The sequence below is a fragment of the Pempheris klunzingeri genome, chromosome 9 (genome assembly GCF_042242105.1).
Source record: "Pempheris klunzingeri isolate RE-2024b chromosome 9, fPemKlu1.hap1, whole genome shotgun sequence".
In the NCBI taxonomy this organism is placed as follows: domain Eukaryota; kingdom Metazoa; phylum Chordata; class Actinopteri; order Acropomatiformes; family Pempheridae; genus Pempheris; species Pempheris klunzingeri.
In genome coordinates this window covers 23,059,842-23,077,639 of record NC_092020.1, presented here as the reverse complement: position 1 = coordinate 23,077,639, position 17,798 = coordinate 23,059,842, and the positions used below count along the sequence as shown (strand labels likewise).

Below are 17,798 nucleotides of genomic sequence, written 5' to 3'. Positions count from 1 at the left end.
CTTTTTTTAATTACAGTCGAAATTTCCCAGAATGTTAGGCTCCGCAGCAACCAGTCAGGAGCTGGATGCTGCGTAGCCAGGGTTGCTAGATGCAGACGTAGTTTATCTATTCTGATTTCCCATTTCAAAAGTTTCTTTTAATGATATCCTCAGAGTTATTGGATGGAACATAAAAACACAAGAGTGTTACTCATTTTAACTTTTTTCCAAGAAATAATATTTGTTTTTATCCCTGCGCTCTTAAATAGTAAATTGCTATTAATACTACAGTACCCATGAGCCTAAGCTGTTGTTGCTATGCAGAAGTGTCTGAGTCATTGCTGCAGCGAATTCAAAAATGCCTCGTCATTGTGGTGGGACCAAAACACCGTGCCGCGGATGCCAAATTCATGTAAAACTTACGTAGAATCTCAAAGTGAATTTATTAAACATGCTGATATTATCATTTTTCAGGTTCAGGTTCAGATTGTCGTGACTTGATACACCCATAAAGCACCAGGGCAGTGATAGTTAACGTCTCCCTTACATATTTGTACATACAAGCTAATACATTTGACTTTTTTATCTAACGTTATTGCTCAGACCACAGCAGTCCCTCTCTATGTTGCCCTGTGTGTGTACATTTCAACAACAAGAGCTCCCACAGCCACTGTAGAAATGGCAGGATGCCTGCAGTCCTTACAGTGAGCTAGCTAATATCTGATGTATGGACTCCAGTTCACGCTGTCAGCAATTCATCCCATTTATATTGTGGAAGAGGAAATGACTCGTTAGTTTAATTACACTGGAGGACACATATGTCCACTCAATAAGCCTGATTAACTTACATTAGATCAATACACATTTACAAGCCACATGGCGATCTGCCTTAGCCTGTTACAATGTTTGAGAAACAGCTTGCAACCTCAGGAATGCATTCGGTATTCATGTTTACCTTCAATCCATGGTGCCCTTTTCTGGTCTGTGCATAATGAATGTTGGAGGCCAGCAAAGGTAGAGTACTGTATGTACCTGAGCATGGGTCATGAATTATTGAACAGAGTCAAAGATGAGGATGTAATACAAATAATCTGAGAGTCATCGTAACTACCGGCTGCATCCCCTTAAAGGATCCTAACAAAGGCAATAATTTAGGTTTAATGACTTCCAAAGAGTATGCATTAAGGATGATATATATTCTACAGTGGACACATCTACCGGGTGGTGCTGAAGCAGTGCACTGTAGCATACAGCATGTGTCTCGCCACATATTCTCATCGGAGAACAATGAAATGGTTTTCTGCCTGAGCAGTAATCAAACAAAATACAGCACCATCACCGCATATCATGGTCCAGCACAGATGGATGTTCGTTATGAAAAATTAATTTACAGTTTTGGTGAACGCTTGACACATGCTCAACATCGCTTATTCCCACTGCATCAAGAAGTCACAGGGCCACTCATAAAAGTTTCACATAGTGACTGGTGTATAGAAGATCTTTTACTGAGGAATAAAGCACTCCCCTGGCAGAGCTTATGGAAAGCTATCCATTAATCAGTCGAAAGAGAAACTGAAAGAGAAGTCCCTCAATGATTGTGTGTGGCCCTAATGTGCACTAAGGGTTGTAGTAAAGGTCTTGGATTTAAACATTGTCACAAGTTATAACAGAAAGCACAAATAAATGTCAGGAGAGTTTGTTTCCCAAAAGGGAAAAATGTGATTGTTTAGACAAAATAATTCCTGGCGTGAAAAAGTCACCAGACATTAAGATGTAGACAGCACACCTTTAACACAAAGCTCTTCTCTCTTCTTCAGTCTGCTCACAGTTCTCAAGAGGAGTGTACGCCATTTTCGGATTCTACGACAAGAAGTCAGTCAACACCATCACGTCGTTTTGTGGGACGCTCCATGTCTCCTTCATAACGCCCAGTTTCCCTCTGGATGGGAATCAGCAGTTTATCATCCAGATGAGGCCTGATATCAAGGGGCCCCTCCTCAGCCTCATCGAGTACTACAAGTGGGACAAGTTTGCCTACCTGTATGACAGCGACCGAGGTAAGTCACAGACATTTGGTCTCTTTCGAAAGCACTTTTTCAGAACTGGTTCCCCAAACGCTGCCTCTGATGTTGGAATAATGTATCATGAAATTTTCTTTTTTTTGGTGGGGGGGGACTGCAGCTGTTTTATGTGGTTTCATTGGAAATTGTATTGTGAGAGTATGTCAGCGGGCTATAGCCACATATTCAGAGTGGGGTTTTTTTTTCATTCTTTCAATTTTTTTTTAGTTTAACGAAATGAGGGCGATGGTTTGACATCACGCAGTCCAAAGGTTATACTCACACCGCTATTCTCAGCACAACCTCCAGTTATGTGCAAAGCACTGTGCATGTATGTAGCACTGCACAGGTAAATCTAGGTAAAGGGCATTTGGGTTCATGACAAACAGCTTGTCGCATACAATCAACTATAGCACCTCTCGTGTTTGAGAGTCTGTTTTATGTAATATCAAGGGGAGGGGAGGCAGTCAGAGTCATCTTTGACATACAGCGGAGGTGATTTGCCCTGCAGATGTGCACTTCCACACTTGTTCTACATAAAGTGGTATGAGCACGAAGTACATGAAAAGTTGTATCTGGCTTCACAGCTAAAACTGTCAACCCATTTAAGTGGTAGGCAAAAGAGAAATCTAGTTTTCTGTATGCAATTATGCAGACAGGTAACGTTGAATATTATGATCTTGTACCAAATGAAAATCTTTAAATATAATTGCTGAGCCCTTCAACTGGAAATGAAGAGGGCTTCTTCTGATAGGCCTTTAATACCCCTCAGACATCAGAGTGAGTCTTGCTGAAGAGTTCATATTGAAAACGGGATCTCTCATTGGTTTCCTATGATCGTTCTTCATTATAATTTAAGTACACTAAGTACTGATTTTGTTTTTGCACTCAGGCACCCAAAAGTGTCCTAAAATAAAAGAAAAACCTTTATGGAGTAAAGTAAACAAATACAAATTTGGCATTTTCTGTAACAATTTTATAGGATTCTTCTTCCATTTCCAAAAATATTGGCATTACACCAAATAGGTGTTGTTTAAATTTTACCTTATCCTTTTTTTAAGATTTGATAGACTAATAGATTTGATAGGTTACTTGTTGCTGTGCACATTTGCATATCAGGCTTGGTTTAAACACTTATCTACCCACAGCAAATCGATAAGCGGTATCTATGGAAGGTTTTACTTACAGTTATCTGTTTATCACACAGTGAACAATTTTGGTTTTTTTCCATGTAGGCACTGTAAGGTTTGCTGGGCATTCACTTTTCATTTTTCAGCTCTGCACTGCTTCACATTCACACAGTGACCTCACATTTACACCTTGGAGCTTCCCAGTCTTGTACTCTTGGCTTCTGGGTCAGTGGTGGTTTTTAGTGAGCAGACATACACCTCCACTCAACCATCACAGCAAAGACACGTTCACAGAGACACACATGCGCATAAAAACACACACACACACACCCGGCTGGTTAGTAGATTTAAACCGGTTATTATCTGGGTGTAAGTTCTGCCTCAACGACAAGCATCACCAGCCTCCTAGTCTATCAGTCGGTTAGACGCCCACTCCTTCCTCAAGTTGATTAAGAGATGCTACATGGTTGTGAAAATGGAAAATGAAAAGAGAGCATGCTGAAATGTAGAACTCAATCTTTCAGTTTTATCAGCCCGCATATTTAAACAAACAACAAGTCATTAGTACAGCAATAATGATGTCTTTGATAAAAGAAAAAAAATGAAATCTAATTTGCGTGAAAGTGTCTCTATGCTGCCGCTGTTAGTGTGATCCTGGATAAAATCATGGATTGATTTTATGCAAAGCAGTCAAAGATGAAAAATTTTCCACCACAAACTATAATATCCAGATTTACTTCATATTCAAATCTACTCTCTCTCTATTCTTTGATCCCTTTTTATCAGCGTTTTCTTTTTTCTACTTCTCATTGATGTAAGTCTGGAAATGTTATCTTCACTGTGTGAGTGGTTCTACTTACGATACATAAAGGCTTTATCGAACCTAAATGTTTAGCATTTTTCCACTCCTAGCGTCTGAATATCACACAACAAGGCTCTTTAAAATGGCAGGCAGCTGAGTGCGCAACAGTTTGAGTGTAGATATGATAACGACAAAAAAGGTTAAAGAACACACGATTGCTGCTTGTGTGTTATCTCGCTTTGCTGTGTCATGTAACTCATTCTGTTGTGTCACCAGCTAATTATGATTCTGTGACTTGTACCCTCGGAGAACAATGCAGCCTCCTGCAGCACAGAGGAACCACCCAACAGTGAAAAGGAAATCTCATGCTCAGATAGAGTTTCATTCTATTTTAAAACACTGTTGCTGCAATAAATGAATAGAATTAAGACCGCAATAGTATCCAGTTACAGTGGAATAATGTTATCAAGTTTTTTTGTTTTTTTTTTCCTGAAATGGATGCTCAGCTTTTAGGTTGCACTTGTTAAGCGCCTTTATGATTTCCCATTATAGAACTACAGATGTTCATTATTTCAGCACATTAAAAGGAGGAGTGTTAGGATTACTTTAAAAAAAAAAAAAAAGCACTTTGAGGGCGTTTAATGATACTTGAAGAATGCCCGAAGATGGTTCCAGAGAAGTGGCATCACTACTTTCTGTACACTAGTGTTTAGGCTGAATCCAGTATAGTGCCAATGGCTTAGAAGGGATTTAGTGCATTTCTGCTCCGTATTACCTTTAACTCTCTATCTTTTCACATCACTTAAACTCCCCTACTGCACTTTTCCCCCTCACACATAAATGCCCTGTCACACACTATCTTTATTATCTCCCTTCTACTGGACCCTCACTTTCATCTTCTTCAAAACGCTCTTCTTCCTCTTCTCCCCGAATCCACTGCTAATCTTCTCAGACAGCCTTGCCGCTCTGACTGACAGCAGAATCAAATACTGTTCCTCTCCAAAAATCACTGGGCAGGTTTGGACCAGCTTGTTTTAGACTGTCCTCATGTTAATGCCAGCTCTGACCTGCTCTCTCTACTGTAAGTCCGCGATGGCACTAAAGGGACTGTTGTGCATATTTCATCATTGCATGGCTGTCTAATTAGGTCAGTGTGATCCACTCATTCCCATGGCAACCAAAGTGTGGAGAGAGAGAGAGAGAGAGACAGAGAGAGTAAGTGACTGAGCTGGTTGGTAAATGATGCAAGGATGTGTGTGGGGGTGTTTCTCAGTCAAAGAGGGAGCTGAGGGCGAGGAGGCAATAGAGTTGCAACTGGTTATGATGAATTCTATTAGCACACTGAGACTAATGGATGAACCAGCACCACCATTGTCATCTGTTGTCAGTAAGTCAGTTTAGATAATAGATGTATGTATGTGGGTGGATAGGTACTCCACCCACATACCCGCGTGTGTTTCTAGGGGTTTTTTTTGCATTCCTTTGGCTCAGTAAATGCAGATTTGTCCTCAGTCACACTTTTAGAAATGCATTTTCCCAACAAATCTTTGGTATTTTAGTACAACCGGTTGGGTTATTAAGAAAGGAAGAAAGAAAAGGAAAAGGGAAAGAAAGAAAAAGAAATTCTTTGGTCATTATTCCTATCCGAGCAGCTCGATATCCTTTAGAATTGATTCCACACCTTGCAATTAACATTCAGTGCCAATGTTCAGTGCAAATGCAGGAATATTTTCCTTTAACCATAGTCTTTCCCATAGTCTACCTGTTTAGTTGCCAAACCTCAGCCACGCTGTCACATTAAAGGTGCTAGAATGAATATTTATAGATTACTGGTAGATTAAATAACCAAATGTGTTTGTGAAAAGGGTCACTAGCTTCCTGAGGAAAGCTGAGCTCCAACTGTAGACATAGCCACTAGCTGCAATTACTTTTGCTGTGTCTGTAGCCATAGTATGTTTCCCTGTGGTCACAGCCAATGGCTATTATTACAGTCCATATTAAAAACATTGGATGTAAATCTAGTTTTTTGCAGAATCGTACAGTATGAATGTTTTGGGCTAGCACTATTGTTTTTATAGTGTAGATAACGTTTAACTTTAAATTAATAGGTTGGTCCTGTCATGGCAAAAACTCCATAGCTGCTTTTTAATTTTTAATTTAAGTATGTATCCATTCATATTGATTAGTATGTTTCATAATATTTATGATCTGTTCAAATTCCATTCAATAAATTTAATTGAAAGAATTCAAAAAGTCATGGCCATTCATAAGAAGATGAGTACTGTATTTTCCAGATTCAAGCTCTCTCTGTAATGGCAGCACTGCAAGCAGTAATAAAACTCTGCTCTCATATCTTTCAAACAGACCCTATAACCACTTACTAATGGATTTAAGTGGTGCTTGGTATTGACATTATGCAGCAAGTGGACAGGTATACATGGGGGAAGGATATTGGACCTTTAACTGCAGTGGGTGAGTGGGGAAACAATAGCTTGAAGCAAAGAGATTATAGCCAATATGAAGCTGCAATTGTAGGTACTGAACTGTTTTCCTCCTGAAATATTCACGAGCCTTTTCTTGCCTCATAATTTTTCATTACATTATGCATATGCATATACATGCATGTACATTAACTCACTGAGATGTCTTCAATGAATGAACTTGAGCTGTTACAGTGACGTCTGTGCAATGTGCAGTCACTAGAAGAGAAGAAATAATCTTGTCATTGGGTAAAATTAACTCAAGGTTTACTCCAGCCGTCACATTTGAAAAAATTATGACTTACAAAATGGTACTTTGCACACCAGATCATGTCTCCTTATTCCCCCCTGACCCTTTAAAGCCAGAACAGTTTAGAGGTAAACGTGAAATCACATAACATCTTTGCTCCCCGGTGCACCAGTAGCTCAGTGCCTGTTTGAATGGATGGCATGATGTTGGCTGTAAGCCAAGGCATAACATATGTCTCATTCTAAACAAAAGTGATAATAAGCCATTTCTATTCCAGGGGGGATGCATCATACAGCAGTATGTGAGCTGCAGAGGAAATCAGTGGAGCCAAGTCTCTGCTTGAGTTCAGGAATTAGAGCAGCAATAAAAGTTTGTATGAGGTTGGATAGATAGATAGATAGATAGATAGATAGATAGATAGATAGATAGATAGATAGATAGATAGATAGATAGATAGAAGATAGATAGATAGATAGATAGATAGATAGATAGATAGATAGATAGATAGAAGATAGATAGATAGATAGATAGATAGATAGATAGATAGATAGATAGAAGATAGATAGATAGATAGATAGATAGATAGATAGAAGATAGATAGATAGATAGATAGATAGAAGATAGATAGATAGATAGATAGATAGATAGATAGATAGATAGATAGATCGATAGATAGATAGATAGATAGATAGATAGATAGATAGATAGATAGATAGATAGATAGATAGATAGATAATACTTAATAAGTGATGGATCACACTTTTAAAGTAACTGCCCAACACTGAGGGCCTCTTACCACAGGTCTCTTCATAGCTTTATTAATATTTAAAGTTAGCTTGAAGCCATTTTCTCTCGTGGTTAGGTTCATTTCACCAGTGAGATTAAAGTGAAGTAAAAACAGTGGCGCTACAGTTACCTTGTGCTCTAATTAAGAACACTGGTTAAATGGTTGTTGTAGATGTCTAGTCATACAGGTTTTATGAAGATCTGTCAGCCAAACAGAAATAAACATTCTCATACTACATGTCACAATTATAAGATAAGTTATCATAATATAATGTACAGCGTTCAGGGGAATGTACCTCTGTGGAGCATATTTAGTTTTTTATGTATTTTTCAATAATTTAAACCATAAAATATAAGTAGATTAAGAGAAAGTGACAAAAAAAAGTTCTTATATTTTTGTCTATAAACAGTTTTCTTTTAATTAAACTATGTTTCAACCTTTGAGTAAACATTAATCTCTTGCTATTTCATAGGAGAAGCTGTAGCAATTTGTACCAGCTAAAATTAGTAGCCTTCCAGCTATGAGTATTAATTTAGAACTGTAATGAGGCTGATGCATTAGAGTCTTTTGAGAAAATAATGCAAACACCATTGAAAATGTGTGTTTTAGACAACCTATAGAGCAACATTATGCACTGACTTGCATGATACAAGGACAACCCCACCCTGACAAACAATCCAAAGACACTAATCATGTAAGATTATAATAAATTTTGCTTTTGACCTTGTTTTATCTTTACTGCAAATCACTCTCAATTCTAATTATCTAATTTAATGATCATTGATGTAAAAGTCAAATTTAACCACACCATAATGACCTTACTGTAATTATGATGTATATTTCATTCAGATAAAACTGCAAGCCTCCATTTTCTTTCCCACCATCATAAAACCACTGCCATGTCGCAAGAAATTGATTACATCTGTAATTCACTTCGCTGTGGCAAGGCAGAATGAAACACTCAACCCTTTTATCAAACTGCTCTGCAGCTGCCCTCTGCAGACCAGGGATCAATACCAGCAGAGATTCAGCTGTGAAAGATAGAGAGGGTGATAGGAGTGTAAGTTCAAATGGAGACTGTAGTCTTTGCCTTTAACAGACTGCACTTCAGTTTGATAGACGCAACATGTGTCTGTTCTTCACTGCATTGTTTTACTTTAATGGTTTTGGGGAAAACCACACAAGTGAGTTTATAGGGTGATATTGATCTAAAGATTATTTTATTAACACTCCACATCTACAGAGAGCAGGGGCGAGTTGCCTCCAGCCTGGAAAAGTGCTTCAACTAAACATATTTAGTTATTTTAACTGGTGGGAAGCCAGTGAGGGATGAGAGCGGGATGGCATGAGCCACATGGTTGCGTGATTACACGTGGGTTCCTACATCTTAACTCAAGGCCAAAAGAAAGATGAGGATGGACAATGACAATGATTTAACTGAGCTTGGTGATGCATTCTTGACATTGGAAACAATGCTTGTCACATTTTAAGTCAAGGTGCATTTAATCTGGAGCTTTTGACCATATAATGCACTCTTCATCAGCAAATGAAGTTTGTTCATCCGTCATGGAACTGCAGGTGTTTATACTTTCCATTATTCTGAGCACTTTTAGGCTGTTAGCTTTAACATTGAGCTTGGCTGTTTCATTCTTGACCTTATAATAACAAGTAAAGGAAGAAATGAAAAGTGTGAACTTCTAAGACAATTGGGAATACTTCATCTGCTGATGAAGGCTGTGTGATGCGGTGAAAAGCATCAGAGCAAGCAAGTAAGTGGACCTTGAGCAGGGATCGTTTTGTCAATTATTAAACTATTTCAAAACTTGAGAGGAAAACACAAAAAAGCTTGTGTTCAAAAGCACAGACACACATCAGCAAAGTAAAACTTTTGTGTAGTTCCTGTCAAGTGTATCATTAGACCCACTTTGCACCCACACGGTGGTCAGGTTCATGCCAGAACATCTGTGACTCATCTTGATGAGCTCTTTACATAATAGTGTTGAGTCTCTGTAAAGCCTTCACAGGGTTTGAATAAGCAGACAGTGAATGCAGCCAGTCTGTTCACCTGTGGTGTTGAATATATCTTGTCTGCCACTTAATTTGTTTTGAGCTGATTTTATTGTGTTTTCTGCTGCTGCCATTGCTGTTTTTGCTCTGTTGCCTTGACGTCCCTTATTTGTGAACTGTTCTAAAGTTTGTATGTGTCTGTGCCTGTACACAGGTACACAAAAAAAAGTATCCCAAAGATTGCTGGAAAGCTAGTTTCAAAAGAGGAAAACTGGGATTTCAAATCATAGCTTGAGCAAAAGTGGCATCAAAGAGAGACAGACACTGTGCAGAAACACAGCACATGATATCTTCTTTATTCTTATCTCCCCAAAGTGGTAAAAAATGTTTTTGGTCCCACTTGTCAGCAGGATATGTCTAAAACTACAATAGCTCCCCAAATGTTGTCAGTACCAAAGAATACCTTGGATAAATCAACCAGGCGGGGAAGATGAATAATGTTATGATTCTACTTTATTTCCATCCTCAGGCCTGACGACGCTGCAGGTTGTTCTGGACACAGCGGCCGAGAGGAAGTGGCAGGTTACGGCCATCAACGTGGGGAACCTGAAGGACGAGAGGAAAGATGAGGCCTACCGCTCACTGTTCCAAGATCTGGAGAACAAGAAGGAGAGGAGGGTGATCCTGGACTGTGAACAGGACAAAGTAAAGGACATCATGGAGCAGGTAGAGTGTAGTTTTTTTTTTTCTTTTTTTAATAATTTGGGTCATTTTGAGCCACTGATAGAGCAGGATGTACTGTACTGTAGGCTTCATGGGCCTTTGTCCCATTGGGGAATTTTTGTGAGGCCAGAAAATTGCATTAGCTTCGGTTTCCATAATTAGCCTGACTAGATACGGACATTTTGACCATCCTAGTGAATCAATTTTACTGCAATATCTAAAATGTAGACATCCCCATATTACAACAATGAAACATTCTGCAACATCATTTATTACTTTAACTTTATGGACCATGAAAGTAAAACTTTCATTGAGCACCTACAGTACTACTGTTACCATGCCATGATGGATTTGGACAGCTTTGTTTCAATGTTAGCACAGGGGTTTGTTGTTCTGTTGTCTCTCTTTGATCTGACAGTAAGTGAAACAGTTTTGTATTGCACTGCTTACACCTGATTTTCAAGCGGGTTAGGTGAAGTGGGATAAAGGAATCCTGGATGCTGCTGCCAATGTTTTCAGCTGTTGGAACAAATATTGCACTAAAAGTACAGAGTCAGGCTGATGTCAGGAGCCAGACTGCTTTGGGGTGGTCAGATCTTATCATTTAACTTTTCCATTCCAAATGCATGTGGCCTCTGGATTTGGTGTTTTACGATTATGGTAAACACTGGGTGAGGAAGGCCTGGGGTGTGACAGCAGCACAAGTAAGTTTGGGGACTTAAAAAAGGTGGTAATCCTTGCAGAAGCTTCTTATTGATACTGAAATTGTTTGTTACTATAATTTACAGCAAATCCATTAGGATTTAGGACAGGATAAGACACAACACTGTGAGTGTGACTACTGATTGTGCTTTCTGATCTCAACAATCTCTAAATTAGTACCCAGGCGGAAGAAAGACTATGTAACTTTTGCTAAATAGTGGCTGTAAGTACAATTTGCTATTGTGAATACTGGGGAGGAAAGTAACAGTAGCTAATATTAGCCACCATATGCTACTTGTTGCTTGCTACCAGATCATTTAACGTTATAGCAGAGAAAATCCTGAATGTATTGGAATGAACATGTTTACAAATTCAAAAATTACTTGTAAGATCAAAAATGTTTCTCTCATTTTAAAAAGTTACACAGCCTCACAGTTTAAGTATATCACAACTCATGTAAACCAGTAGTTAAACCAAAACAAGGCACTTTTCCCAACCACAGCCCATTAAACTGAGCTTGATCACAGTTGACACACTCTTCTTTATATTTAGTCATGATATTTCATTTGAAAACAACCAGGAACAAGGGGGAAAATGTCATTAGGTGCGAATAGCACAATAACAGTCAGCAGTAGCATTCAGCATTATTTAAAAAAATGCATTTCATACAGGGAAAAACATCATTGTCACTTGGACCCGGCAGTCCAGCAGATGCAGAAAGGCACTATAACAATTACACTAATTGTTCATTTAGGCTGTAAACAAAACTGCAATTAAAAGCAAAACAGATGCACATAAACAGATTATTTTTACTCCACCTTTGACCCAGGAGAGAGGCTTATCGATTAGCATTTAAAGCATGCCATCTGTTTAGCCGAATGCTGAATGAAATCAATGCCCACAGCCTTGGTGCCTGTTTATCGGGGGAAAACAGAATCCGTTCAGGTGTAAGTTTCTTGCTTCCTGTCAAAGACATTTACGTAGGAGATACAAGACATTATTATTCAAATCTGCTTCAAGTAGCGGCCCTGACAAACGGAGGTGTCAGTCAAGCAGCGGGATTAGTTTCAGGTGTGTCACGTATGTGAGGTGCTGAAATGGTACATAGCGGAGATATTTCTCTTATGTTCTGCATTTTTTATGTTGCTCTACTGATAAGGAAGTGGATTTGGAATTGGATATCTCTGTCAAGAGGTATTTGCGACTCTGAATGCCACAGCATTTTTTTTTGGCAGAGTGACAGGATGGCAAATTATAATGTCTGAATATACAGCAGCTAGATTTGTGTAGTTTGGATATAGCTATGATTACATTATATGTTGTCACAGTCTTGCTCTTTAATTACAATGAATGGTTTTACCAAAAAAAGGCAAAGTAGAAGAACTTTTATTATGCTATCTTGTTTGCCTGAGACTTATTTCCTTATTCCAGCGGGAGCTTACAGCCTACTTTTGTTTGTGCATCTTCAGGTCATCACAATTGGCAGACATGTTAAAGGCTACCACTACATTATAGCCAATCTGGTAAGTTTTCACAACTTCTACATATGTTTAAGGATTGTGTTAACACTAAAAATGTTTCTAAAATTCCTCATCTGAAGAGTTAACATTTGGGTCTCAACTCTCAGGGTTTCATTGATGGGGACCTATCCAAAATCCAGTATGGCGGTGCCAACGTGTCAGGCTTTCAGATTGTTGATTTTGATGACCCTTTGGTGTCCAAGTTTGACCAGAGATGGGAGGCCTTAGAAGAAAAGGAGTATCCTGGTGCTGACAGTAAAATAAGGGTAAGTTTAAGCATGCACACATGTCTGAGTGTGTGTGAAAATCTCACACATAAACACGTACATTTTCCTTTTTCTTTCTTTATTTGCAGGGATTGTTGGTTGAAAATGTCTTCGTAAGCACTTAAATGTGCCCGAGTTGCTCTAATGTGTTTGTAACTCTGAGTAAATGGTGCTGTCTCCATCTGCCCTTAACTTTACACTCACATGTACGCACTGCGTGCATTATTAAACACATCTCTGAGTAATTTATGCACATACAAACACACACACACACACATTTTCCCAAGGGTTGAGTGCTAGAAATTTTTTTATACAAATGATATTGTTTTATATGCATGTAATGTGAATTAAATCAGGATGTTATGATATCAAATTGAGAAAAAATGTATTCTATTTATTCTGAACTAGCCTTTTTTAACTAATATAATACCAGCTAACCAACTGAGCTTTCCTCCCACCGTTCATCTCCAAACCCAGAAGCATTGTAAAGTACTCACATTTTAAATGTCACCAAAAAATATTCTCCCATCTTTTATCAGCAAAATTGTCCAAGTTCAAGTTTTTTTTTGGTTTTATGGCCACACAGCCAGGCTGCTGAAGTGGTTCTGGTCTGGGTGAGAAGTCACTCTGACATTTACAACATAGTGCAGCACAGAACATAAATACAACGGCGCACCAGCACCAGACATATGATATGTGCCTAAATACCAGGGAGGATAATGAGAAGAGGGGTGGTGCGTGCATGTGTGTGTAGCTCATGTCGGTCATCCTCATTTGTTCCATAGGTGAATTCAAGGTTAGAACTTCTTTCTACATCTTTTGTCAACTAATTATGCTAGTTGATGAGGCGAGGTTGTACCTAATGGTCTGACTTGAGGCACTGATCTGACACTTAAAATGTAGTTTGCCTGAAACCATCGCAGAATATTTGGATGCATGAGTGCTGAGACAAGTGACAAAGTCATCTGAGCAAAGCTTTTCATTCCTGCTAATTGAGACCCCACAGATTTGGAGCTTTTGCCCAAATGGAGTTCAGAAATCTGTTCACCAGCAAGAAATACATTTTGGAGTCTCTTACCAGTGTTGGATATTTTGCTTCTCATCTCTTTCCCTTGGCATGAAGCAGTCTTTGACCACCTTTACTGGTAAACATGTGCCTGCTGCAGCTTTTTTGATTTCTTGGTCATAAAGATTCAAATATTTACCTATGATATAAACCTACCTGTCATATACAACAGCATGGAAAGTTGGGTCTTAGAGGGTAAGACTGAGAATACTTTTTAGATTTTGGTTATTGTAGACAAATCCCAAAAGGAAACCAACAATGTCCATTTCTTAATAAAGCCCTAAGCCTGTGGGGGCACTGTAATGTTTATTGGGGGGGACTATTTTCAGCTGTGGATTTATTTACAGAAATACTGGCTACTGTTTGGTAGCAGGACACTTGTTGGATCAGCTCAAAATAAACTACAGTGTTTATTGTAACAAAAGAACATGTCATCCCGTGTAACGAAGTTGCTCACCGATGAATTTGAACAGCTTTTGAACAACAAAAGTCATTGCACAGAGGCAAAGGGTTAGCATTATGGGGGTTAGGGGTGGGAGAATCCTACCTCTCTGACAACCCTATTCACAACATGTTTTCCGGCTGCCCTGCCCTAGTACACATCGGCGTTGACCTACGACGCCGTGCAGGTGATGACGGAGGCCTTCCGCTACCTGCACAAACAGCGCATCGACTTCACCAGGAGGGCCAACAATGGGGACTGCCTCGCCAATCCCGCTGTTCCCTGGGCTCAGGGAGTGGAGATCGAGCGAGCACTGAAACAGGTAACACACTGCATACACACACATCCTTTTGTTGGTGAAGACTTGTTGCCGTGGTAACAGCAGATCTCTCTCTCTCTTAGGAAATGCACAAACACCCACAAAGGCAGAAAGTACTTCACAGAGATTTATTAAAGACTGATGCTCTCACCGAGCATGTGGATGCATACAGATGTACTGACAGCTATTCTTCAGAAGCCTAACAGAGGTCTATCCTCAGACTGTCCTCTGAGTTTTGATGCAAGGCAAGATGAGCTTTTCTACGGCTGTGAAATGAAGCAGGCAGTAAAAGTACAGTTCTTTTTTTTGTTTTTTTTTAGGTGTTCAGGTTGTAGCTGAAAACCTTGTAGCAGGTTGTACCTAAATATTCTGAACTTGGAGCACAAGTCAATTGAAGTGATTTTTCCAATTCATAAGAGATCTTAATAGAATCTATATTCAGTATTCAGAAAAAAAAAACGTTTTCTTTACAGATGTGTTACATCAAGGGTTCAGGGTTATCTCAGCATCTCGTGTCCTATGTCTTTAAGCTGCCTTGTAGCTCAGCATGAAACTCAATTTGAAGTCTTTTAGGATCATGGCACTGGCGGAGAAGAGAGGAGAAAATACCGTGCACCCATCTCCACTGTGCCTCATGGCCAATAGGTAGACCTCTCCCAAGCTTAGAAGGTTCAGTCTTCGAGATACAGATAAAAGGAAACCCCTATGTTCACCCTATTAGTCGGTTGATTGCTCTTAGGGGAAGCGGTTGCCAGATTGCTATACTATCACAAATTTTTCAGCCGTCACCTCCTCCTATCAAACTAACTGTACAACTGCAGTGGCTGGCAGTGTTGCTATTGCAGCTGATTTGTATTCGCGACTGAAGAACCTAGAATTAGTGATATTTTTGGTTTACGCAACATTTTCATTGCTCTTGAAATTTTGCAACTTCTCCCCCTTCCTCATGTTCTCACATCCAGCCACCTGCTTCAATCCGAATGCAGCATTATGAATCATACCAGACAGAGTTTGTTTACATGCTGTGCTTTCTGTCTCGAAGGTGCGTGTGGAAGGCCTTACAGGAAACATCCAGTTTGATCAACACGGCAAGCGAGTCAACTACTCAGTGAATATCATGGAACTAAAGACTAATGGCCCAGTAAAGGTAATCATCTGGGTGGTTCTGTGGAAATGAAGTTATGCATATATAATTTCATAGAACTGACTCTTTACCTTGTGGATGGTTTGAATTTGAAGATCACATTATGTAAAGCATGACAGATTAATCATACACAATCCTCCCGGCAGATTGGATACTGGAATGAAGTTGACAAAATGGCTGTCACCAAATCTGATGTTTTTGCGAACGACACAACAGGAATGGAAAACAAAACTGTTATTGTGACCACCATCTTGGTAAATATTATATAATTGTGCTAAAAGTGCTAAAAATATATGTGTGTATATATATATTATTTATTTTATTTTGTTCAACGTTAGAACAATTTGTTTTAGAATTAAACGATATGTTTGTGGAATTTAGGAGACAATAGCTTTTATTTTTTATGGCTATCTGTATGAATCTTGTCTTCAGATTTACAACCACAATAACAGCAGGCTACAAATTTCTTGCTTTAAGGATGAGCTATCTAAATGTACAAGTCCAGCGCCCTCTCGTATTTATAGTGACCTGTCACCCGAGTATGAAACCCTTGTCTTTGAAGCCGTTTTTCACATTGTGTGTTTTCTGTTCTTGCCTCCGTCCTTCAGGAAGCTCCGTATGTAATGCTGAAAAAGAATGCCGACCTCTTTGTTGACAACGAGCGCTACGAGGGTTACTGTGTAGATCTGGCTGCTGAGATAGCAAAGCACTGTGGCTTCAAATATCAACTGAAAATAGTGGGGGATGGAAAATATGGAGCCAGAGATGCAGAGACCAAAATCTGGAATGGGATGGTTGGCGAGTTAGTGTATGGGGTGAGTTATCTTTAACAAGAACTTGATTAACACCACATTCCAGTTATTCTGGCCCTTTACATTTTAGAGGCTATTCCGTTGCGAACATCAAGACAAAGCTTGTTTACAGAATGAGCTTTTAGCATTTTGCCATAAAATGAAATTACATTTCCATTTAAGCACATATAATAACATTTGTCCTGCTTTGTTTCTTTTGTCCTTCGGTTTGATAGAAAGCAGACATTGCAGTGGCTCCTCTGACCATCACTTTGGTTCGAGAGGAGGTGATTGACTTCTCCAAACCCTTCATGTCTCTGGGAATCTCTATCATGATAAAGAAGCCTCAGAAATCCAAACCAGGAGTCTTCTCATTCCTGGACCCGCTGGCCTATGAGATCTGGATGTGTATCGTTTTTGCATACATCGGTGTCAGCGTGGTGCTGTTCCTCGTCAGCCGCTTCAGTCCGTATGAGTGGCACACCGAGGAGTACGAGGACGGCCAGATCCAGACCAATGAGTCGACTAACGAGTTTGGCATATTCAACAGTCTGTGGTTCTCCCTAGGAGCCTTCATGCGCCAAGGCTGTGACATCTCACCAAGGTAGGTCAGAAACATCAGCTGCTGCTGTGTTTGCATCAGTTCAATGAATCAAAAATAACTTGGAATAGAAGTGTACTTTATCTTTATATTTCTTTCAGAGATCATCAGATGTATTTTGTGTTAGCAGGGGGCTCATTTTGCTAACCTCTGTTCTGATAGAGGCCACTTAAAACCGAAGCCATTAATGCGTCCAGAGATTGTGACTACTTTGCAAACATAAAAAGCTGATATTCTTCATACAAACCACTGCAGGTATTTCTTTTTAGTGCCTGAATTCATCAAGGGAGTTAAGTAAATGGTTCTCCTTATTGAATTTAATGTCAAGTAAACATCTGTAAATATGGATTTAATAACTTGTGAGAGCAGACTCTTGTGCTCAGCAGTAAGGTTAGAGTCATTTATTCTACAGAGATGAATCAGCACGTCTTTTACATCTCATCCTGATAATGTGAAGGGTGTCAGTATGACTCCAAATCATAAGACAGCGTTATATGTTAGATCCAACTCCAACTACAGAAAGGCTGACCTCTCTCCATCCAAGATGTTGATTGAACGTGTTTGTTTGGAGGCATGTTATTAAACCTTTGACAGAACCTCAACACATTACTTTAAGTATAGTTCCAGTATTACTGTACACTGTAAATGTTGCATGATCTTACAAGTCATTATCTGCTATGACAATATCGAGATTAAGAATACAGCACTTTCTGCACGTTCATTTATTTG

At 39.3% G+C, this 17,798-nt stretch overlaps 1 protein-coding gene across 2 annotated transcripts in view; it reads left to right on the top strand.

Annotated features, from left to right (window-relative positions):
• Window positions 1-17,798, top strand: part of gria2b (glutamate receptor, ionotropic, AMPA 2b) — a 45,040-nt gene that overhangs the window by 21,928 nt on the left and 5,314 nt on the right. For both annotated transcript variants that reach the window (XM_070837454.1, XM_070837453.1), the window contains exons 3-11: window positions 1,797-2,036; window positions 10,025-10,221; window positions 12,390-12,443; window positions 12,548-12,706; window positions 14,369-14,536; window positions 15,576-15,680; window positions 15,824-15,931; window positions 16,286-16,492; window positions 16,705-17,072. In XM_070837454.1, coding sequence (XP_070693555.1) covers window positions 1,797-2,036; window positions 10,025-10,221; window positions 12,390-12,443; window positions 12,548-12,706; window positions 14,369-14,536; window positions 15,576-15,680; window positions 15,824-15,931; window positions 16,286-16,492; window positions 16,705-17,072 — 1,606 coding nt within the window. The remainder of the gene's footprint in view (window positions 1-1,796; window positions 2,037-10,024; window positions 10,222-12,389; window positions 12,444-12,547; window positions 12,707-14,368; window positions 14,537-15,575; window positions 15,681-15,823; window positions 15,932-16,285; window positions 16,493-16,704; window positions 17,073-17,798) is intronic.